Raw genomic sequence first — 25908 nt, forward strand, 5'->3', positions numbered from 1 at the left:
AAAATTGCATTTAATAAATGTAGGCATGACGAGATTTTTACGCCATTATATTTTTTTCACAATATATAACTTTGGACTAAATTGATAAAAATTGCCTCGTTTTATCTAGATTTTTTTTAGTTGTTTTGAACGTCGTGTTTGTTTAAAAAAAATACATGAGCAAAAAGTAATTACGAAATTACAAATGCAGTTCTAAGCATGTTCAATTTGAATCCGGTGGGCAAAATAGGGTCGTAATTGTCCCACTTGTTACAATAAAATCAATGACCCAACTTGTTTAAAACAACTGTGGATGTTTTATTATTGGTCCAATAATATCCGACAGTTATGTATGAATTGTTTATGACAATTTTAAGTTTCTCGTCCAAGCTTATTTGTTTCATCAATTGTTACATGTAGATATGGAAGATTAAACTTCAGCACGTTCTTAGTGATACAGCCTTGTATGTTTTGCCATGATGTCTCTTTTACAAACTTAAACACAATTTTACTGAAATACTTTATTATAGACACTAGCACTATAATAATATATTGATTTTTCATGCTACTTGGATTTAGGGATATTTCACTGAATACAGATTTGAATCATTCAAACTCTATGTATGCAGTTCAATGAAGTCGCTCTACTAAGTTTGGTATCAGATTTCAGAGAATCGGATCATATTTCCTATACAGACTCGTTATGTTTAACTGTCCCGACGTTCCTATATGTCGTTCGGATTCATATTTGACGATATGAAGCCGCTGTCAGAATTGCTATATCTTAAAAGATATGAATGCACGTTATTTGGTAAACTATTTGTATTCAACGAAGTATCAGTGGCACATCTTTGTAACTGAAAATCGATACTATTTTTTACTGATGGAAATTCAATAACCGGCGTTCACATATTTCACGACATTGTGTAATATGTTTACACTCAAATGTATTTATGACCCAACGAGAAGACTGAGCGGCATTCATAATGATTTGGCCTACTACCCTGTATACATGATACATTATCTTCTTCCGAAAATGATTTGCTTGTAGTAAAAACACCTACCTAATGATTAAAGACACAAAGCTATCGTTTGGGAGGACGTCCGGTTTTCTTTTATTTGTCTGTAAAACCTTGGTCACAAAATAAAATGTCATTCGCACATACAACGCACAAGGACAGAAGACTCTTCAAATTGTTCAAATATAGAACAATATGTCTCGCTCAGGAGTACCAGAGATAAATCCTTCAAGGCCGCATCTGGAAACACAACTGTGAAAACCTGTGCCGTCTTGCACAAGCTTCGTGAGGGGCAATAATTCTTCCAAAACTCGTCACAGGGAATATTCATTTTTTGACGATGGTTATTCAACTGTGGAAAGTGCGGCGAGGCAACGCTGAATGCCTCCCACTCCAAGAAGCATGATATAAAACAATATACACCTGTACGGAACGCACTCCTGAAATAACAACAACACTTGTGAAGAAAAAAGAGTTGTCAATATTGCAATTAAAATCATCTTCATACCCCCTGTGGTGTTATGGTAGTCATAATTAGATTTAAAAAAATGCTGAACGATGAACTTCCTTTTCAGGCATCCTTGAAAGAATATACACGCCCAACCAGAGAACTATAACATGCAACGGACAAACCACCGAATAGTTACTAAAGCGTAACGGAAAGAACAGTACGAGCCTCACAAACGGTATACACATTGAAATCTGAAACTTGTAATCGTCGCTACTGAAATTCGGTCGAGTTATTATTTCAAATACAAAATACAACTATTTTAAAACATTGCGTGAACATACTTGAACACATGTGTTGTAAACGGTATTGCAGTGGATTCTTTTGACAAACATGTTGAATATTTCGCTACGTGTGACTCCTACTTTTAAAAAATGCGGACTTGTTTTAATATTAATCATATCAGGCCTATGGTGGTTCTCGCTTCTGAGACGACGAAGTAGCGAGGCACGAGGAATCTTCCTTATTCGACCCAATATAACAGGCACTGTGAACCGGAAGTCGAATGTCACCTCGTGCGATTATTCTGACATTTCTACCGGCGCGCTATTTGACGTATCGAAAAGATTCCCAAAGGATTTTATTCTCAGACACCGTCCTCGTGACGTGTTGCCGGGCGGAATGTACGCCCCGAGTGACTGTGATCCTGGGGAACGAATTGCCATCATCATACCATACAGGGATCGGGAACTTCACCTGAAAGTGATACTTAACTACTTACACATGTTTTTGCAAATACAGAAACGAAACTATCGGATCTTTGTATCAGAAATGGTACCAGGAACGAAATTCAACAAAGCGCTCCTAATGAACGTCGGATTCTTAACAGCGGAAGCCGCCGGAAATTATGACTGTTATATTTTTCACGACGTGGACCTACTTCCGGTTGACGTACGGAACATCTACACATGCGGCGACCACCCACGTCACCTGATCTCGTTCAGCACGAAGTACGTGGAGGAGGGGCACCCGACCGGATGGCCGTACGCCTGGCTCATAGGAGGCGCCCTGGCGTTCCGGGCTGAGCACTTCCGGTCGGTGAATGGCTACTCGAACGGCATCTTCGGCTGGGGAGGAGAGGATGACGACATGTACTACAGGCTTACGTCGAGGGGTATGCTGATTGAAAGAGTGCATCCGACCATCGGTCAGTATTACGTGTTTGTGCATAAACACGACAGAGGTAACCCCAAAAATAAGTTTAAAAAGCGAATCTTGGCGACGTCGGCAGAGCGTAGCAAGGTGGACGGTTTAAGTTCAATTGCGGATAAATACTCAATCGTTGCCATAGAAACACTAACGCTGTATACTCGAATATTAGTGAATTGCAGTGAAGAACGGATACTGGAGCAGATGAGACCGTACTTGTATGGATAATGTGCTCTGCTTTTCCTCAAAATGTGTTTTTATGCGTTAACAAACTTTACTGTTTACTCATATATGTTTGCCAAAAAATATATGTGTCGATGCTCCCGTGGCGCTTGTCCATAACACATGTTTTCTTGCTAAACTGATACTATTATCGGCATGGAAATAGAAGATTATTAAAGTCAAACAACTTAACTGTTGTTATAATATATATTTGTATCTATATATATTTCTACTTCCAGCGACTGTACATAACACTTGAAACTTAGATATGTAAATCGCAAGTCTACACATGCACACTTGTAGTTTGACAAAGAACCACATAAATCTAACGTTGTTACATACATTGAGCCGACTCTTGAGTTCATAAAAGTGGTTTAACAGTAACAGCTACACAAAACAGAAGGGCAATATGATGACCCTTAAACGCTCACCTGAGTTTTAACTACACCTCTGGTAAACGACTTCACCAGTTGAAATAGTTTTGACCCCACTTGGCCAAAATTAAAACATGGTCTTGATATTGTAAAGATAAACGTTATGAAGAGGTTTCATAAAGATTGAGTCAAACACGTGGCTTCTAGAGTGGTAATATGGGTTTTCTAAGTATTGCCCTGGAGAAATAATTTCAGAAAACATATTACCCTCATTCAAATTTGGACTAAATATATTAACAATTCTACGCAAGTTTAATAATATTATATTGAGTGATACATTTTGCCACATAATTGTAAAACTGTTTTCTTAAGATCAGGTTACGAAGATTTTAATTGCACATGACCAGATTTGAACTTCGCTTAGATAGTGTAAAAATAAACACCCTTACCAAGTTGCCTCAAGATTGAGTAATAAATGTTGCCAATAGAGTGGTTACAAGGTTTTTTAAGATTTGACCTGGCGACCAAGTTGTTTGATGCGCTACCCAAGTCCAAATGTGGTCTAGATACCATCCCTATAAATTTCTAACTAAGTTTCATCAAGATTCAGTCATAAATTTGGCCTATAGTGTGGGTACAAAATTCTTTTAAGATTTAATCTTGGATGCACGCAACCCAGATTCAAACTAGGCAAAGATATTGTCAAGGTAAACATTCTGACCAAGTTTTATCAGGATTAGATAAAAAATGTAGCCTTTTGACTTGTAACAAGCTCTAAGTTCATGACGCACACGTCATAATGCACAACACCAGACGCTGAAAATATGCCATATTTAACCCTTTCATTGCGGGAACCGAATTTTAAAGGCCTTTGCAAACAGTTTGGATCCAGATGAGACGCCACAGAACGTGGCGTCTCATCTGGATCCAAACTGTTTGCTATTTTGATAGTATTCTTTGAAAAAAAATGAAGAAAATGCTTATTTTACAAATTCAGCAGACGACATTTTAGCAGACGACAAATTTCCAAGCATGCAAAGGGTTAATAGGGTAATCACAACAGCTATTTTTCAGCCTTTGTGCTCAGGTCAGACAATAAGAAAGCGAACAAATAATTCGTATTGCACTATTTATTTACTTTGAACATGCCTGTGTTCATATAACATTACAGTATACATATATTACAAAATTAACAACATGGGCCATTATTACCAAAATTAATTTGCTCAACAAAATGTAGTGAGCATACACATAAAATTTAAATAAAATAAAATACTATGCACATACCACAGTAAAGCATGTTTTACCATCACCTGAGCTTTCACAAATTGTACATCTATCAACAAAAATGGACAAGAAAAAGGTGCATATATCTGTGACTGTGTTGATATTGTTTTTACCATTCAAGTAGTCAATTTGTTCGATGTACACAAGAACTAGTGATTTATGCCTTTATGAAAGTATGATGATATATATTAATATAGACAGTTTTTATGACATGATATGAGTATTAAACATAAATGTAATTCATTACCGAAATATCAGCTTAAATAAAAAACAAGTGAAACATAAATGAATATCATGGCAAGAAAAGCAAACTGTTATTAACATTCAACAGGTGAGATTGTACATTGTTCAATTTGTTATAATTAACTCGCTTCTTACTAAAAGCGTTGCAATAAAACAAATTGTATAGATATTTAATAACGATTGCCTTAAATATCTGATACTGGTATATGGCTGTTATGTGGCGTCCACTTTTATTATAAAAATATGGAATGTAATACAAAACTTACACCTGTTATTGGTGCTGAACGAATTGTGGATGAAATAATTGAAATATAAAACATGTAATTTTGTTTCACACTGCTTAACATAACATAATAATTATACTGACTGGATCATCAACTGATAAAATGAGTAAGTATACGGGTGAAAATTAAACAAGTGTACATATATATCTGTCAACAATTGTCGAACAGCAAAACATCAAACTTAAAGAACAAAACATATAACAATTACTGGTATACAAATATTTGTATTGTACTCTTTGTACATATATAAGCATGCATGGATTAACATGGTACTGAGAATCAATTATAACAAAATCAAATATGTTTCATAAAACAAATATCACAGATTCTGTTAATAATCTATTCAAGTAACACATCATACATAAATTAAAAAACTATAGCGAGTACAGGACTTTAATGCAGACAACTTTGGGGAACAGCATTTGCATAAGATATATGGACTATTAAGTTATTCAGTTTTAAAATCATGGGACATTCATGTTTTAAATATATTACATATGATACAGTGATATTTAATCTTAAAATAGGTACATTCAATTTATCAGACTGCTACATTGTTATCTACCTAATATAACGATGCCTGATATATTTATTTATATCAGGTCATCCGGAATTTGTTATGTCACTCAATGTTTGGAATAATTCATATTTATCAGAAACAACTATAAAGTTATCATTTTTGTTTAAATAGAATCACAAACAACAAGACAAAAAATTTGATACCAAGCTATTACATATTTTTTACACATAAAGCAACATTAACAGCAAAAAACAAATTTTACAAATATATAGCACATATACTTATGTCGTAATTATTAATACATAAAAAATAGTATTCGTTCCCGCAAAAAATGCAGCATCATAGCAATTTTTTTTAAATATTCTTATAAAAACGGGGACTTAGGGGTATGATAAACAGGAAAAAAAGATAACCGCCTGATCGTGTTGTTATATATCAGGCTTGGTACGAATAAAATAACGGCTTGGCAAGCCCCACCATTAGTTTTAATATACCAGCAGAGGTGATTTCCATTGATTTGACCATACAACAAGAGTTAATTACCATTTAAGAAAAATGCATGTTTACACGAAATACCCTTTTTCCAATGAGACATTTTAACCAGACTAGTGCTTTCTGAACAAACTGCATTCTACTGACTATCTTCAACAATGCAATCATTTGATTACACAGTCAATTCATCAGGTTCAATACAATAATGCTGCTAAGTAATCTGGCACAATTCACTTATTCACGCAGGTCCAAACAAAGGTGTGTGACCTACACTCCAACAGGTAGCAGATAATTCCTGAAAATAAAAGGCTTTTAAAGTGAGGTTGTACAGGGACCTATACAAACAGGTCCCTGGGTTGTATGTACAACCTGTTGAACTGAGAAATAAAGTTCACAAGCTCAAAGTGAATGCAATAATGTCAACATTTTAAAGAAGGTTATTACAATTTAAATACAACTCTGTAACACAAATCATACACAATGTATTTATCGTCGGCCAAACAGTTACCATTTGTGTCCTCAACAGATTGTTTTAGGCATTCATGTTTGGAAATGTTACCACAGAATTGTTGAACTGTTATGCAAAGAAAATGTAAATTTTGCTTTCAGCATGTGTTAACTTCAAAAATATATAGCTCGTTTGAAAAGCAAATACTGGGTATTGGGTGATTATATCTATATAGCCACATGACAAAATGTTTAAATATATATTGACACCTGTAAATATTTAATAAACGTCTGATGCATAATGTTCTTGATATCTACAAAAATTTCTATCTATATACAAATGAGGAATATAAAACAAATATTTGATACAAAATCCAATGTTACAATCAGATTCTGTATCATCTACTAGCAACATTAAAAATACTTTATTTGAAAAAAAAATACAAACATTTATTTTCTATTTTCAGTCCATGCTTCATAGAGTTGATCTATGTGAATACAAACACAACGCAATGTTGGATTGCACAGAGATGAACATACATCACCACATGTACTAAATGAGGAGTCTAAATCATGACAGACATACAACAGATTACTTATATTAAGCATAAACAAAACATGCAAAAGCATAAAAAAACATAATATAAATGGGCAAAAAAAACAGAAAACAAGATGTCCAAAGGCTTGTAAACATTCCTCTAAGACCTAAAAGAATTAAACAGTTTTGGAACAGAAAGCGTTCACAAGGTTTAACAAATGACTAATAAGGAATACTGCATCAACATGTGACAGCTTGTCCTAGATATCATAACAAAACAATATTTTTATTTGAGAGCAATTTTCATGACTAGGTTGAAAATTTGACGTGTAGAGCATCCAACGGTTTTTACTTAACCACATATGGAAAACATCACAGCAACATGTCTTTTAATAGACCGACCCATATCTCACACATGTAGCTTTTCTTTTATTTGACCTAGTGATCAAGTTTTTGACATAATGTGACTATGTTTCAAACTTGAAAGCTTTTTTATTGGGGAAAATGTTCTGACAAAGTTTAATAAAGATTGGACAATAAATGTGGCTCCAGGTTGCTTGACAAGCTTATTCTTTCATTTGACCTTGTGACCAAGTTTTTTACCCAACATGACCCAGTTTACAACTTTACTGAGACATAATTAAGACAAATGTTCTGACCAAGTTTCATGAAGCTTCGAAATTAATGTGGCCCCCCTGTATTTACAACATTTTTCTTTAATGTGACTAAGTAACCAATTTTAACCCCAAAATGACCCAGTTTCAAATTTACAAAGATTCCAATGAGACAAATATTCTGACCAAGTTTTAATTAGATTGGGAAATAAATGTGGCCTCTGGATTGTTCAATTGGTAAATGTTAACCACACGCAATGCACGAAGCAGAACAAAAGACGGACAAATGGCAATCCCAAAAGCTAAACATGAGCAGGTTGTGCTCAGGTGAGCTAATAAAACAAAAGAATAAATTTTAGGCATTACACAACCAACATATGAAATACATAATCTTCTTTACAAAAAAAAGTTTGAAATAAAACAAAGCATACTCCACATCCACCAATTATCTATGAAAATCCAGCCATTTAAGCAGAGAAATGCAGTCAAAGCAAATCAGCACCAAAAGCACATTGAGTAAATGTCTTCATGCCCCGGGCTACCGTATAACAGCATCGGCAGCACTCAGTCTATTACACGTAGCGTACTTTGGCTCAGACTCAGAGGACCCGGAGTCCAGATCCCCACTGGATTCCTTTGGGTCCTCAACAATCCTGTCGTTGACAAGATGGCTGTCACGCCGTGTGGGCTCCGTGCTTTCATGGCTGCCATATCTGCTTGTTTGGGCGGCAAGGACGGGCTGCAGGATTCTAGCTGGAAATGTAAATATAGTTTGAAAAAAATATATGGCTGGTTCCAGAATTAAACAAGTTTATTCAATTGAGGTTATGCCCATGAAAACAGAATGATCTTTTGTTTTGAATTTGTTCTGCTTAACAGGATTAACAAATTCCATGTTTCTCTTTAATTTTCAGAGCATGCTAATTAACAGCTAGAAACTATGTATTTAAATGTTTTCTTATGAACCTGTACAAGTCATTTAAGGACAACATGCTTGAATTTGTAAGAACTGTGCAAAAAAAGTACCTATTTTGGATAATCGTTATTTCAAGCAATTCTGATACTTATGTTTAAAACAACTTGCGGTTCCAGCATGATACATAAACAAGATAAGTATACTGTATCCGTCATAGCATAAAACAAGAGCACCGCATAACGGGTGCCACGCTCGGCTGCGGGTGCAGTTTTGAATAGATGAAAGCTTGTCAGAATTATTTTTTTTAGAGGTCACAGTGACCCTGACCTTTGACCAAGTGACTCAAAAATGGATGTGGCATGTAGAACTCATCAAGGTGCAGCTACATATGAAGTTTCAAAGTTTTAGGTTGAAGCACTTTGATTTTAGAGCCAATGTTCAAAATCTTGACAAAATGTTAAGGTTTTAGCACGACGCGGACGGCGGACATGACACGACGAGCTGGCTATGACAATACCTCGGGTTTTCTCTGAAAACAGCCGAGCTAACCAGCTGACATTTGGACAGATAAAAAAACAAATTAAAGTCAGGACTATCTCAACCAGTTGAGTTTAAGTTGACTTGAAGTACCAACTAGGATGTGAGTGTGTTGGAATTTAAACAATGCAATCAAATGTGATATTAGTACATAGTGTCACTGTGTTTTGGAGGGATAAGGTTTATAATAATGCACCAAAATGTGAAAATAACATATGCTTGAAGCAAACTTTCTTCAAATTTAAAAATGAACTCAGAAAATGGAAGCAGAACATGGTATAATTTTAAGTACATTAATAGACCTAATAAACATACAGTTGCAAATAAAAGTTGCAAAAAGTTGCAAATAAAATTGAGTTTTTGGTACAGGTGTATGTCTTTGGTTGATAAAAGAAAAAAGTATTTTACAAAAAGAATGACCCACTTTCATTAATGATTTAAAAATAAAAATAAAGAAATATGTAATGGAAATCTTTTATGAGCAATTGGGTATATTAACAGTTGATAGTTTAATCAAAGCAAAATCTTGAGTATAGCTGATTTAATATGTTTAGCCAAATTGTTCACAACAAGATTGCTTTTTGGAGCATAAGACTAGATTTCTAGCTGCATAAAATTTGCCACTCACTGTTAACTGGACATCAGAAATAAGTTCACTGGTACAGTAGAAACACGATAATAAATAATATCACTGGAATACATTGGTGTAACAAATACATTACTAATGGCATAGATTGGTGTACAAAATATCTTATTAGGTGTAAAAAAAATATATTATTTCTGATGATGATAAACTCATTAAGGAAATTAACGGTTTCATATCATTTACGATGCCTATTAAAGACAAACATTTTGATAGTCATTCTCTTCTTAAATTTCTCCGTAATAAGACGTTCATAGATTATAGAAAAGTAAATTGTCAGTTCAAGTTAACCATCATGGCTTCCAAGCGTAAGTTCTTGACGTTGGAAGAACGCGTTAAGGTCATTAGTTTGTTAGGTAAAGGACACAGTTGTAGACGAGTGGCTAGTGATCTTGGTGTAGGAAAAACTCAAATTCAGAGTGTGTCTTGAGTGGAGGGGGACGGGGGTCGTAGTGCTTATTGTGTTTTGTTGTTTCTACTGGTACGTTGAGTATCTGTCTGGAATCTTATTCTTGGATGTTTTCAGTCTTATATAAATATCAGATATCATTTATTGTCCGTTATTGTCAACTTTACTGGTTGTGTAGTAGTGATTCATGTATTTCATGTATAAATGTTTGCTATGTTATGTGTATTTTGTACTTTGTTCTTTGTAGAATTACATGTACATGTACGTACACATGTATGTAAATAGTTATTTATACAGTATATGATAAATTAAATAAATAATAAAAACATAAGGGAATAGAAATACAACATGTAATAAATATACAAATGTAAAACAAAACTGTGTTTACAATCCTTTATTTCATTATACATGCATAAGTATTCAAACATTTAAACAATAGAGCACATACATAAATAAGGTACCTGTTAAAAAACTACTAGCATATTTTGCAAAGTTTTGATCGACCCTGCGAATAAAGACCACCTGTGAACAAAGACCACAACGACCAAATCCCTTGAGTGGTCTTTATTGACAGGTTGGACTGTACATTTGTGTTACAAATATCTCATCACTGGCATACATCTGTGTAAAGAATATGTCATTACTGGCATACATTGGTGTAAAGAATAACGCATTACTGGCATAGATTGGTGTTTAAAAATATCTAATTACTGGCATACATTGGTGTAAAGAAAATATTATTTCTGGCAACAACTCAAGTTAAGAATCTAATCTGTCCTATACATTGGTGTTTATAACATCTAATTATTAGGTAAGACTTAAGTAAATAATATCTTATTACATAAATGGCATATTAAGTCGAAATAATGAAGAAAGTAATGGACCAGATACCTTGCTTTCTTCTCATGCCCAGTTTCTGTGGCAGCAAAGTTAGCAGAAAAATGAACGCTAGAATGGCGCAGCCACCTGGCACGAATGTCATGATCTGTCTGTAGTACTCCTTACACAATGGACAGCACCCTCTGAAAGATGCAACAATCAACTGTGAGAGCACCCTCTGAAAGATGCAACAATCAACTGTGAGTCAGTCATGTTAATTGATGTAAACTGGATAAATGTGATTAAAACCTACATATCTCACTTTTACAAATTTGAGATTTATTAAAATATCTTTTTTTTCAATGTCTATAAGCAGAAGCTAATGTAACAACAAAAGGGCCATGGGCCCTAAGGCGCTCACCTGAGGCCCAAAGGAACTAGACTATTATGAAAGAGTGCAAGCTGATTCATGAAAATTGGACCATAAAAGTGACTTCTAGAGTCATAACATGTTTGTTTTTCATTTTGACCCAGTGACCATGTTTTTGAGTTCACATGAACCAGTTTCAATTTCAGCTGAGATTTCATTGGCACAAATGTTCTGACAAAGTTAAATGAAAATTGGCTAATAAATGTTGCTAATATAGCGTCAAGAAGTGTTCACTAAACCTATATAAAGAAAACTGCCCTGCCCCACCCCCGGTGGCGATTTTTTTCAATAAACCAGAAGAAATTTCAAACTCAACAGAGAAGTCATTGTTCTGACCAAGTTTCATTTAGACTGAACAATAAATGTGACCTCTTGAGTGTTAACAAGGTTTTAATATAGCCATATGGTAAAATGCCCTGCCCTCACTCATGTGGCCATGTTTTTCAACCAACCGGAACCATTTTCTAACTCGTCCAAGATATCATTGGTACAAATCTTCTGACCAAGTTTTATATACATTGGACAATAAATGTGGCCTCTAGAGTGTTAACAAAGCAAATCTTGACAAAGCTCGACTGACAATAGGCCATCACAAAAGCTCACCATAAGCACACTCAGGTGAGTTAAAAAAATAATATCAATTCAAAATTATTACAATGAAAAAAAAAAATCATATATAATATCATGTGATTATAGAACAGAACAAATCTTTATTATGTTTCACAGATCACATATTACAATGAATATACATGTATCGTGACAACAGGTGAGCATATATAAATTGTATGAGTACACAGTTTCATGAAAATTGGGAAATCCGTCAGAGAACTATAAGAAATTGGTGAGGGGGGAAGGTGATCTTTGGAGTTTTATCAGGAATTATAGAATTATAGAAGGATATCATTTTACAGTTAGCGAATATGAAGGTATTATAAACAAGATATGTGTTTGTCAGAAACACTATGTTCCCTTTTGCGCTGCTTTGAAGCTATATATTTGAACTTTGACCTTGAAGGATGACCTTGACCTTTCACCACTCAAAATGTGCAGCTCCATGAGATACACATGCATGCCAAATATCAAGTTGCTGTCTTGAATATTGCAAAAGTTATTGCAAATATTAAAGTTGGGGCAAACAAACAAACAAACAAACAAACACACAAACCAACAGACAGGGCAAAAACAATATTTCCCCCACTATAGTGGTGGGGGACATAAAAATACAGGGGAAAAACTAGACGTCCCACATTGGTAATAGTCTGGTGAAAATACTACAAGACTATTTTGTTACGAAAAGGATTCAAAGTTTTGATTCAAAGACAAGACGACATTTTGCTTAAAAAAAAATTAATAGAGGTTAATAAGGATACATTAAAATCAGTTATTTATCAGCAATATTTCGTAATGGTAAGAAAAAAAGAAAACCAAAAATTGCAACACAAAATAAAGACAAGACAACAAAAACAACAGCAACAAAAGTTATCATTTAGATATGCGACATAAATAAATAAATAACTTACGTAAAGGAACTACAAAAAGGAGATCCATTGTTAAACCATTAAAGCACTATGTATTAGAAGGCAATTACCTATCGATTATATATAGTTGTTGTCTAGAAACACAAATTTTGACAAAAAGTGCAACATTATTTGCAAGGAAATAAATACAGCTTACATTGATTTGGCAGTTAAATATAGAGAACGGTATACAGCCATCATTATAACACATTATTTATTGTCGACCTAGTAATGTATAAGAAAACGTTTAATTTCAAGTTATTACATGAGGCATTTGGAATACTTAACAATTACATTCTTTATTGTAGAATTATATATTCATTTAAACCAGGCGTACACGACCAGTACAAAATTTCAAGTTATTACATGAGGCATATGGTATATTTAACAATAACATTTTGTATTGCAGAATTATATATTCATTTAAACCAGGCGTACACGACAAGTACGAAATTTCAAGTTATTACATTAAATAAGATAAGATCTCACTATGAACAATCAATCAAAGCTTACTCTGAGTACAAAGTTTCCAACCACTTTACAAACTCTGGGTACAAAGTATGACAACCACTTAACACAAGTGTGACAAACTCTGGGTATAAAGTATGACAACCACTTTACACAAGTGGGACAATGACAGGCTAAAACTATTTTACATTCCATGTTAATCTTTTTATTTGATTGCTTTAAACACAAGTCAAAACATATGGCTTTATTAGTACCAGATATCAACTGTGCACGAACTGATGACTACAAGTAAATAGTTGCCCATCATGCTGCAATAAATGATTACTACAATACTATATCTTTATTTGTGTTTTTTGGATGCTGAAATTGTTTTTCTGTCATACAAAACTTTTCAAAAAATGTATGACTTAAACAAGACTATTGCCAAGCAATAAAAGTCCCCTACCGGCTCCACCATTGTCAGAAATTCCACCATTGTCAGGATATTTAAAAAAATATATGTTGCCATAGCGACCATAATTTTTGACGTAGGAACAAAATGAAATGACGTGCATATTGTCCATATTGCCATCTATCCATGTTTCAAGTTTCATGAAAAAATATTAAGAACTTTTAAAGTTATAGCAGGATCCAGAAAAGTTTGACGGACAGACTGACAGACGGAGCGCAAACCATAAGTCCCCTCCGGTGAAACCGGTAGGGGACTAATAACAAATCGACTTTTGAAATTGCAAATAGTTATAGACCATAATAATTGCCAATATAAAGATGTTCAAATATATAAAATGGTTAAATTCCTATTCTGGCTAGTGATGAGAAATAACAACATTATGAGAGTGTTCGAAAACACGGCATCCATAATAATATATTGTTTAAAGCAATCAAATAACAGTACCATCATAAAAAGCTTGCATGCAAGCAGTTCATCAACTCATAAAAAAACATTAAATTACATCTAATTGCATGGTCTTTTCACTGGTTTTACAGCAATATTCTCTAAAAAATTAAATGACTAGAAAATGATGGTAAAGTTTAATGTTTTAGAACAAGGAAGTTATTGTAAACCTTATTATTTTGAGAAACCTTGTTAATCTTGTGAGCTCTGAGTTTTATAAACTCTAACTCCCTTTATATATGAAGCTGATTAGTTCCATACAAAATTAGATTATAGCACACATATAACACAACATATAACACAATTAATACAACATATACAATAGGCAATAAGGCTCGTATTCACCAACCAAATGTTTGACCTCTGTCTAAAAGTAAAGAATATTTTGAAAACTGTTATATTCTTCAACAAGAGCACCGCATAACGAGTGTCACGCTCGGCTGCGAAAGCTTGTCAGATTTTTTTTTTTAGAGGTCACAGTGACCTTGACCTTTGATTTAGTGACCCAAAATGGGTGTGGCGTGTACAACTCATCAAGGTGCATCTACATTTGAAGTTTCAAAGTTGTAGGTGAAAGCACTGTGATGTTAGAGGCAAAGTTAAAGTTTTACATTAGAGGTCACAGTGACATTGACCTTTGACCTAGTGACCCAAAAATGGGTGTGGCGTGTAGAACTCATCATGGTGCATGTACATATGAAAATTGAAAGTTGTAGGTGGAAGCACTATGATGTTAGAGGCAAAGTTAAAGTTTTATATTAGAGGTCACAGTGACCTTGACCTTTGACCTAGTGACTCAAATTGGGTGTGGCGTGTAGAACTCATCAAGGTGCATGTACATATGAAGTTTCAAAGTTGTAGGTGGAAGCACTTTAATTTTAGAGCCAATGTAAAGGTTTTAGCACGACACCCGGACGGCGGACAACAAGGAGGCTATGACAATACCTCGGGTTTTCTCCGAAAACAGCCGAGCTAAAAATGAGTATTATCAGTATATCTCGGCATGTAATCATTGTTTTATAGAACAATTTGTTAATAAGATAACATCAGTTGTAACTAGTATATCTTAAAATCCTGTAGTAATTTTAACATGAATTTTAGTCTATTCATTATTCTTAACTCTAAGAATGTGTTGACAAATATGAGCCATTAAGTGTTAAAAATATTGTATATCACCAGTATAAAACATGGTATTTGATATCATTTGCAGCAGTTGTATTCCCTGATCCTTGCCATAAAAAAGACTACTCATTATAAAAAGAGTTCGCTAATGCTGGCGCAGCTGACGTTTCAATTTGTGTTCATTTGTTTATGTGACCCATATGTTTGACAACATCACTTTGTCATACAGGTATGACATGTGCATATTGCAAAGAATGTTAAAAATATCATTTTTTGTGTAAACTGTGTGTTGCAGCTAGAAAACACTTATTAAAAGTAAATAATTATATAAAATAAGGGCAATTACTTGCTGTTGGATGTATAAAGTTAACTATCAAACTTGGCTAGAATATCAATATAACAAACATTTGTTTACAAAGCACCTCGAGGTTTACATAGGCTTACAGGGCATATATGGCTAAATAAGATGCTGCACTCAATAAATGCTGTTGCACATTTGTGCAGGTAGACTGTTTACAGCCCTGCATTATCATTTTTATAGAGATAACTCTCTCCTACTTCTTGTACTGTACTTATACTAAACAGAGTTACGTTTTCTTATCTGCTTAAAATGATAATTGAGTTAGAAGAGAAAAGGAGCTTTGATATTGTATTGCAATACATCTCAAGAAGTAATTGTGAAAATAGAAAAGAAAAGAAAATTATTAGTCTGTTGACAGACTACTGTGCAGGCCTTGTAAGCAACAATTCATTAACCAAATCAAATAAGTCTAAGTCCTAAATTAGGTCAATTTCAAGGTAAAAATAAGGTCAAGTATGCTCCGTTTAAATAGAAATATCAAAGCATTTCAACCTTGTGAATAAGTACAAGCTCAAAAGTAGGTCAATGGGTCAAAACAAGCTCCAGTAAACTGGGCGTCTTATTAGCGTCCAAGGACATAATCCATGCAGGAACAAGGGACAAAATTGTCACAAAACCAGGTTTTCATTGTGAAAAAAAAATCTGATAAAGGGAGAAAACTGAAACTGAACTTTTGAAATGAACAAACAAAATTAACCCCCTTTGTAAGTTTGTTTTTAAAAAAAATCTATTTTTAGTCGTGGCGACCTTGACATTGGAGATATTGACGTGATTCTTTCGTGCGACACACCGTCCCATGATGGTGAACAAATGTGCCAAGTGATTTTAAAATCTCACAATGAATGACATAGTTATGGCCAGGAAAAGCTCATTTATGGCCATTTTTGACCTTTGAACTCAAAGTGTGACCTTGACCTTGGAGATATCGACGTAATTATTTCGCGCGACACACCGTCCAATGATGGTGAACAAATGTGCCAAATGATTTTAAAATCTGACAATGAACGACATAGTTATGGCCCGGACAAGCTTGTTCCGCCCGCCCGCCAGCCAGCCAGCCAGCCCGCCCGCATTCGCCAATCTAATAACCAGTTTTTTCCTTCGGAAAACCTGGTTAATAAAAGCTTTGTAGGATGCATTATTCATGTTGGACAAAATGCATCATTTTGGTTGACCAAGAATTTTGGAATTCTGAAAAAGTCTAAGTCTTAGAGTAGGTAAATTTTGAAGTCTAAAAGAGGAACGGGTGATGTAGGTATGTGATAATGTTCATAGATTACATCCCTGCACGTATCAAGGGTTAATAGCATGCAGTATTTACCATTGATATTGAAAAGCCAAACCAACAGCTGCATTACTGCCAGACATTAGCAAACCAAATCACCCTCCCACCTACATGTGTATGTTCAGGGAGAACAAATGCATTTTCCCTTCTCCTTTATATTACCTGATTTCCTTGAACATAATACTGATTATTTAAAAAGAAAAAGCAACGCATTATAAGTACAGTTTAACCCTTTCCCCCATAAGAAGCAAAATGAAAATGGCTTTTGCAACCAGCATAAAACCAGAACAGCCTGCGAGTAACAAGCAGTCTGTGCAGGTTTATGCTGTTTGCTGCTCATCAGTAACTAAGCAGTGAATTTTTTTGCTAAAAATTACCACCGATTTTCTGCTGCTTCCAAATCGCAAAAATCAACTTTTTTTCCCAAAAAGCTGACCAAAATTTCCCAAAAAAGCCCAATTTCCAAAAAAAACAAATTCTTTTTTTTTTTTTTTAAGAAAGATGACTTATGATTAACTAACTCTAGATTTCAACTTTTTATTTGAACATCCTGCAAAATATATAACTTTAATTTAGTCCTGTTGTTAAATAATTCCCAAATTTGCCACTTTTATCAATTAAAACAATCCCAATTTGACCAGACTCCTTTTCCCAATATGGCTAGAAAAAAATACGTATCTAAGTGGTAAAGGGTTAAATATCAATAACAAAATTCGTATTTTAATTAATATTAAATAACAGATTTTTAGTATAAATCAATTAACATCAATAGTTATAACAGTTCAACAAGAAAAGATTTGTGCAAAAAATTGTGTACAGTAAATAACTCATCTGTGTTTTTCCATACACTAACTTCTCTAGATTGATAAATTTCAATTTATGAAACTTCACAAACTTGTCGATCCTTAACCACATCTCTTTGTTTTAAACAAAACTTTGATATAAAACAACAAGAGGGCCTCGTAGAAGACTTGACCTGATAGAAGCTACAAATTATGTTTAAGAACAATATAATAGATTAACATGAATAAGACATGAATAAGACATGTGTGCATAAGGCATGGATACCTCGCATTCCACTTTTGTCTAAAATCTCGGCTTATGCCAAACAAAAGCTCTTCAAAGTCAAAATTGGCTTTTGACCTCTAAGTGCAACTTTGACCTTTAAGAAAATCAGATAGTTGATACATGTGCAAATCAAGTCTCCTCGTGGTAATCCTTTTTCATTTGTCTTATCACTGAACGATGAATGAAAAAGTTACAGGCAGGGACAAGCTGTTTTATAGCCACATTTGACGTTTGACCTTTAAGCCTGACCTTGACCTCTGAGGTTGGGAGACAGGTTTTACATACAAAATGCAGTTTCCTCATTGTTGTCATTAGTGGTAAGCTATATTAAAATAGCATAAAGCATGACACAGTTACAGTTTGAATAAGCTTTTTCTTGGCAAAATTTTATATTTGAAGTGTGACCTTGACCTTTGACCTTTGAGGTAGTGAGACAAATGTAACACTCATCAGGTTGTCTTTTGACTAATAGCATTTGTATGCAGAGTTATGTTAAAAACCATATGTGGCATAGTTATGGCTGGGACAGGAATTTCCAAGATGTTGTATGGCTAAATTTGACTTTGACCACAACATATGACCTTTACCTATGAGATTAAGCACGGTCGTTATAAGTCATCTCATTTCAAAATCCCTCAATATATTATAAAGTTATGACTAAAACTTGAGTTATCAAGCTGTTTCATGGCAAAATTTGACAATAAACAATAAAGTGTAACCTTGACCTTTAAGGTAGGGAAATGAGTGTCGTTTTAAGATGGTGGAAATTTGTGCAAAGTTATTCGTGCTCACGTGAGCTAAAAATTGATAACAGTTCTGATTTACAAGTATGTAATTGATGATTGTAGAAAGGGTTATCTTATCAAAAACTAAGAAAGGAGAAATATTTGTTTAGCAAGAAGAAAGCTGGGATCATCTTTCAGAAATATCATACATGATTCACAAACCTCACTGTTTTATTAATTAATTTTTCTGTGCACTGTAAATTATGCTTTGCATTGAAGCGTTAATTTTTAATAATCATCTTCATTATTAATAATTGTTGTACAAAATTATTTGTTGCTTTAATTAACAGTGTTAAATTTTCAACCTAAATGACAAAATTCATTATACAAATTAAGATATTTCTGACATATGAGCCCAGAACATTTCACTGTACTTACACAGCACAGGGATGCAGTTGCTGAATGATGACAATTACAACTCCATTAGACAGCTTGTCGGTAAAACTCATAGCACCATAGACAAAGGCACCGCTTTCCTGAAATTGTGACAATAGCAGCTCCATTAAACTGCTTTTCAGTGAAACGCATTGCACCCTAGGCAAAGTCACCACTTTCCTGCACTGATGGAAATTGAAGCGCCATTAAACAGCTAGTTAATGGAACTCATTGCACCATAAAGAAATGCATGGCATTTCTGCAATGATGGCAATTGAAGCTCCATTAAACAGCTAGTCGATAGATCTCATTGCACCACAGACAAAGGCACCACTTTCCTGCAATGGCAGCATCATTAGACTGCTTGTCTGTAAAACTCACTGCACCATAAACATTGGCACCAAATTCCTGCAATGATGGCAATGGCAGCTCCATTAGACAGCTTGTCAGTACACTCACTGCTTCATAGACAAAGGTATCACATTCCTGCAATGGTGACAAAAGCAGCTCCATTAGACAGCTAGTCAGTAAAACTCATAGCAACATAGACAAAAGCACCATTTTCCCGTTATGATTGCAATTGCAGCTCCATTAGACAGCTTGTAAGTAAAACTAACTGCATCATAAACAAAGACACCACTTTCCTGCAATGATGGAAATCACAGGTCCATTAGACAGCTTGTCAATTAAACTTGCTGAACCATAGATAAATCCACTGCTTTTCTGCAATTATGGCAATACATGCCAACAAACTTTGTGACCAAGTTTGATAAAGATATGACAACAGCTATTTGACTTAAAGAGCTGACAAGGTTTATTTGGCAAATATATAATTCAAGGACCATTATTCAAACGTGCTTAATGCAATCAGGCTTCTTATCAAAGTTGATAAAGGCTATAATTTATTTTCTATTTCTTATGATTCTTGTAAAACATATTTGAGTTGTGAAAGGTTAATTTATCAAATTTGTTAATAATTTAAAAGCCATAGCTGAAAAAATAGGTGATTCAAGCAACATGACTGTTTACGGACCATTGACAGAGAAATTATGCCTACAAACACTCTCACCAAAGCTGACAATTCAACAATTAATATTAGAACTTGTTACAAAAGTGACAAAAAACTACCCCTAGTGCAGCAATATGTTGCAAGTTTTAACCATGAAAATTTTGGACCATGGGGCAAGCCAGTTTTGAACCCAGGTGCACTTAAACAAATAAGTTTGTACAGAAAAATCATGTAATTTTAAATACCAAATGATAAACCTTTGGCTTTTATAATTCAGGGAAAAAGATTGTATTGATTTGATGAAACTAAGTAGAGGGCAAATATACAATGTTACATACGAAATGTCCCCCATCTACATGTTTTAGTTAGGGACATGTACATTTTTGCTAATACAGTCTATGAAAACAAATATAATGTGACAGAAATGTTAAGTTGAAAAAAGGACATTGTAATGTTTAACATAAGACGCTAATTATCGCATATGCACAACTTCATATCTTCAGGAACAATGTGAACAAATTTGAATGTTTAAAGTGTAGAACAGTGCCTGCCGACAAGTTTGTATATTTGCAGAGACAGACAGACAGACTGCCATGGTGTTTACAATATACATATACAAGAATTGACTTTGTACCAAGGGGAATAAATAAATAATTTTGAGAGCAAACAGGGTTTATTTTATTTTTTTAATCAAGGATCAGAACAAGTTCAGGCCATTGAGCTCGTTTTTAAACTTGGCAAAGATAGTATGCCCACAAAAAATTATCACCAAGTTTCATGATGACCAGATATAATCTTTTTGAAATAGAGAGCAGACATTGTCCATGATACTGCCCGTTTGCCAACCTGCCAGCCAGAGATGTTCTCATAATGTCCCGATTTAAAACAATCCTATACAAATAGTATGAACATAAAACCAAAACAAAATGTTAATGGCAAAATCCTGTTTGCTAAAATTAGCAAAATGTTGGCATAAAAAAGGATAAAACAAACAATAATAACCTATAATGGTACACAAACAAGTATTACCTATAATGTTACACAAACAAGTATTATAAGTATAATGGTACACAAACATGTATTACCTATAATGGAACATAAACAATTATTACCTACAATGGTACACAAACAAGTATTATCTACAATGGTACACAAACAAGCATTACAAGTATTACCTATAATGCAGTGATAATTGTTCATGTGCGTTTTGCGTTATTTGCGCATTAAAATGACCAAAAGGGCATGCGACAAAAATATCTGCGTCTAAAAAAGCGCATTGATTCTCAAGAAAGACAAAATCGGAAAGATACTTGTCAATACTTAATACAACTGGGAATGCAAGTTGATTTTTACTGTAACGCTGGCTATTGGTGTACTACATCATACTACGTCATTCGTTTCTGCGTTTCATACTGGTTCTCTGCTTTGTGCATGAACTATAAGGTTGAATAAAATGTAGAACCATCCAAACATTCGCATCCGCTTTCGCTTTCTGAACTGTCAAAATGCCCCCCCCCCAAATTTTTTTTTAAACCCTGTCAAGATCAATTAACTTTGAAGGCTGCATTTGAAATTGCCGAAAGTAATAAACATGTAGCATCATCCGAAAGCGTCAGCGAGGCAAGTACATCTACTATTTCGAACAAGTTAATGCTTAAATGGCTCTATTCAGAGAATTGAACTCGGAACTCAGTGTTGATGTTATGTGTTTTTAGTTATTACAAACTCGGAACTCAGTGTTAATGTTATGCGTTTTTAGTTATAACAGTTACTTTTAGAAATTAAAATGTTTATGAATCATTGAAAATTCGTTGATGTTTCAAGTTTTTTATTAAAAATTTGAAAACCAAAAAAGCTCATTGTTTTTGGGAAAAGCTCATTGTTTCAGCACATGTGCACTTAAAAAACTCATTGGTTAAAAATGAAAAATTATCACTGTAATGTTACACAAACAAGTATTACCTATAATGTTACACAAACAAGTATTACCTATAATGGTACACAAACAATGCAGTAAACAACAATGCACCTACATTATTATCCTTGATGAGATCCGAGGTCATGGCAAGGGAGGTAACAAGTATCGTAGAGCCTCCGATGCCACTGAGCACTGCAGCCAGGTACACGAGCCGGCTTCCCTCAGGCAGCAGGTAGAACACGATGCTGGCACCCACACAGAATCCTAAACCTAGCACGTAGGTCATCTATAATTAGATGACAGTGGTTGGATTTCAGAGTTGTTATGTATAATATTGTCACTTGAAGGGAGTTGATTGAAATGTTTTAAACCGTTTTGCTATTAATATTTTGAAAATTATCTCCCTTGACAGATATTATATCAGCGTTGTCTCGCCAAAACCCAGCATATTTTATGCTACTGACTATTTCTACATATAAAAAGGTATTTAGCACAATGAGGCATGTAAGTACTTATCTAAATTATACGTTTTAATATGCGACCACTAAGAATAAGATAAAAACCAAGATGGCATGTGTTGACAAATAAAACCAATAATATTCAACACTATTATAAAGAAATCTTGCTTAAAAGTTGTATAATTGTTTCATAATTCAGATGTTTGCTGACTGGCAAGGAATTTACCAATAACACATCGACAATAGCTAAAGGGCAAACTTGATAAAAGGAAGCTATAATATACTAGTATCAGGTTATATAAAGGTAACTAGATAGCAATTTCATGCTGTCATATATGAAAGTAGACAAAATAATTCAGGACAAATCTGTGTGAAAGTGTGTCAATAATTTGTCTCCTAGATATGCACAGGGTTTTACTATAACACAATAAGTAAAAATACCCAGCCTCATGGGACCTATTATTTTTTCAGTTGACAGGAACAGTATCTCACTCATAGAGGAAATCATCAGAAAAATGTTCAGAGCAAGGATCATAAATACTGCACACAAATTGTGAATTCAAGAATATTCAGACGCTTTTTTTTTATTTGACGTTTAAACCCCATATGACCCAGTTTCAAACTCATCCTAGATACTATTTAAACAAATATTCTCACTAAATTTCATGAAAATTGGGCAAAATAGGTGGTCTTTAGAGTGTTCACAATTAAATTTAAGCTTTCAATTTAATAACCCCAAGTGTCCCAGGTTTAAACTCTGCTGAAATAAAATTGCTACAAATGGTCTGACACAGTTTTACTAAAATGTGTCCCCTAGAGTAATTACAAGCTTTGTATTTTATTGAATCTTGAGAACTAATTTTCGACCAAAAGATACCCAGTTTTGAACTCAATGGAGCTTTCATTGGGAATAATGTTCTCACAAAGATAGAATGGGCACTAAATAAGGCCTCTTAAGAGTTCAAAAGATTTTTGAACAAGGGACAAAATTGTCACAAAACCAGGTTTTCATTGTGAAAAAAAATCTGATAAAGGGAGACAACTCAAACTGAACTTTTTAAATGAACAAACAAAATTAACCCCCTTTGTAAGTTTGTTTTAAAATAAATCTATTTTTAGTCGTGGCGACCTTGACATTGGAGATATTGACATGATTCTTTCGTGCGACACACCGTCCCATGATGGTGAACAAATGTGCCAAATGATTTTAAACTCTCATAATGAATGACATAGTTATAGCCCAGACAAGCTCATTTATGGCTATTTTTTACCTTTGACCTCAAAGTGTGACCTTGACCTTGGAGATATTGACGTAATTTTTTCGCGCGACACACCGTCTAATGATGGTTAACAAATGTGCCAAATGATTTTAAAATCTCACAATGAACGACAAAGTTATGGCCCGGACAAGCTTGTTCCGCCAGCCCGCCCGCCAGCCAGCCAGCCAGCCAGCCAGCCAGCCAGCCAGCCAGCCAGCCAGCCAGCCAGCCAGCCAGCCAGCCAGCCAGCCAGCCATCCAGCCAGCCAGCCAGCCAGCCAGCCAGCCAGCCAGCCAGCCAGCCAGCCAGCCAGCCCGCCCGCATTCGCCAATCTAATAACCAGTTTTTTCCTTCGGAAAACCTGGTTAAAAACTGATCTAGTGTATGATCCACATGACCAAGTTTTGAACTTGGTCAAGTTCAAATGTTGCCAAACAACCTGCAGCGCATGATTACCTTTGCGCAGAGTGTGATTTACAAGAACAAGAAAGACTTGGCCAAGATATGATTGGGACAATGTTCTAACCAAAGGTCATGAATATAATGCAATAAATGCAACCTAAAATGTGTTCACAAGCATTTTTCTATTTGACCTAGTGACCAAGTACTTTGACCTAAAAAAGCAATTTTTACCTCATCAAGACATTTTTCTGAATATTTTGTTTATAATAATATGCAAAAAATGTGTTCTCTAACATTTTCAAAAGCTTTTTCTTTAATTTGAACCAGTGACATAGTTTTTGACCGAATGTGACAAAGTTTTCCAAAAGGCCGAAATTGTTAAGTCAAATGTTTTGACCAAACTTAGTGGAGATTGGGCAATAAATGCAGCTCCTAGAATGTTCACAAGGCAAATGTTTACAAAACGCAATCACAAAAGCTAACCATTTCCACGTTGTACTCAGGTGATTATTTAGAAAAGTTTCAGTTATCAGAGATTATACAATTAATGTAATGTATAATGTATAATGTATAATTACTACATAACAAAATTAAACACACACAAATGTTCTAAATGAAGATTAATTAATTTGAGATATTATACCAAAATTCTTCAAGGGTTGTTCAAGTCACAAATATAAAAAAACAAACCTTGCGACCTGCATAGCGATTCACATGTTCCATGGCCAGGGAAGTGACAAACCCACTCACATACACAATCAAAGGGACGATGGCGATTGATTGCTGTGTGAACAAAAGAACAATTCAGCTAAGTTCTGGGAAGATTGGGCTTAATGCATGTCAGTAAAGCGTTGTCACAGATGATTCAGGAACCATAATTTCCGCTTTTGTTTTATTTTTTGTTTAAAGGAAGTCTCTTTTAAAAAAAATCTACTTTTTTCAAAAAGTGTCATTTCTGATAGCCAGTGCTGACTGCACAGGCTAATCTGAAACGGCAATTTATGCACATGCATTCAGATACGTTTTCCTAGAACAAGGCTCTGTTGATAATAAGACCTCAGAGCAGATGTTTTAGCATGGCTCTGTTGATAACAAGACCTTAGAGCAGATGTTTTAGCATGGCTCTGTTGATAACAAGACCTCAGAGCAGATGTTTTAGCATCACCAAACAGAAGTAACATAAATTATAAAATGACTTACACAAAACAACAGATATTACTGTTAACTTTGTTGGTGGCATTTATCAGTAAAATAGCGAATGTCTTTGACGCTTTTGTGTGAAAAAACCCTCACAAATGACAATAATTATTTGGAACAATTAAGTTGTTATATTATTGAAGTGTTTCTACAACTTTAATCAATCAAGTCTCATAAAAAGTAACTAGTTATAAATCTTAAATCTGTTAAGTCTCATAAATCATTTTTAGGAGTGGTACAAAATAAATCAAGTCTTAAAAATACTTCAAGGTAGTTCTTAAACTTTAATCAATCAAGTCTAATTAATTATCTTATGATATAATCTGATCTAGTCAAAGAATGCTTGTTTACTTTAAAGA

General features: G+C 34.4%; 2 protein-coding genes across 9 annotated transcripts in view; one reads left to right on the top strand and one right to left on the bottom strand.

Moving 5' to 3' along the window:
- Positions 1–1624: 1624 nt before the first annotated feature.
- LOC127850992 (beta-1,4-N-acetylgalactosaminyltransferase bre-4-like) lies at positions 1625–3069 on the top strand. The gene has a single exon (XM_052384407.1). It carries the CDS (start codon positions 1840–1842, stop codon positions 2881–2883), a length of 1044 nt encoding a protein of 347 aa, XP_052240367.1. The 5' UTR covers positions 1625–1839; the 3' UTR covers positions 2884–3069.
- A 1297-nt stretch (positions 3070–4366) lies between these two features.
- LOC127850318 (major facilitator superfamily domain-containing protein 12-like) overlaps positions 4367–25908 on the bottom strand; it is a 36229-nt gene continuing 14687 nt past the window's right edge. For 3 of the 8 annotated variants that reach the window (XM_052383280.1, XM_052383281.1, XM_052383282.1), the window contains exons 7-13: positions 25043–25135; positions 22349–22519; positions 19310–19407; positions 17241–17261; positions 11073–11203; positions 8264–8425; positions 4367–6372 (exon numbers count right to left, since the gene is read on the bottom strand). In XM_052383280.1, the coding sequence (XP_052239240.1) occupies positions 6308–6372; positions 8264–8425; positions 11073–11203; positions 17241–17261; positions 19310–19407; positions 22349–22519; positions 25043–25135 (741 nt within the window). In that variant the 3' untranslated portion in view covers positions 4367–6307. Of the gene's footprint in view, positions 8430–11072; positions 11204–14659; positions 14678–17240; positions 17262–19309; positions 19408–22348; positions 22520–25042; positions 25136–25908 lie in introns of those variants that run through there. The other 5 variants (XM_052383287.1, XM_052383284.1, XM_052383283.1 and 2 more) reach the window with 5 other exon arrangements.

Source organism: Dreissena polymorpha, chromosome 11 (genome assembly GCF_020536995.1).
Source record: "Dreissena polymorpha isolate Duluth1 chromosome 11, UMN_Dpol_1.0, whole genome shotgun sequence".
NCBI classification, from domain to species: Eukaryota; Metazoa; Mollusca; class Bivalvia; order Myida; family Dreissenidae; genus Dreissena; species Dreissena polymorpha.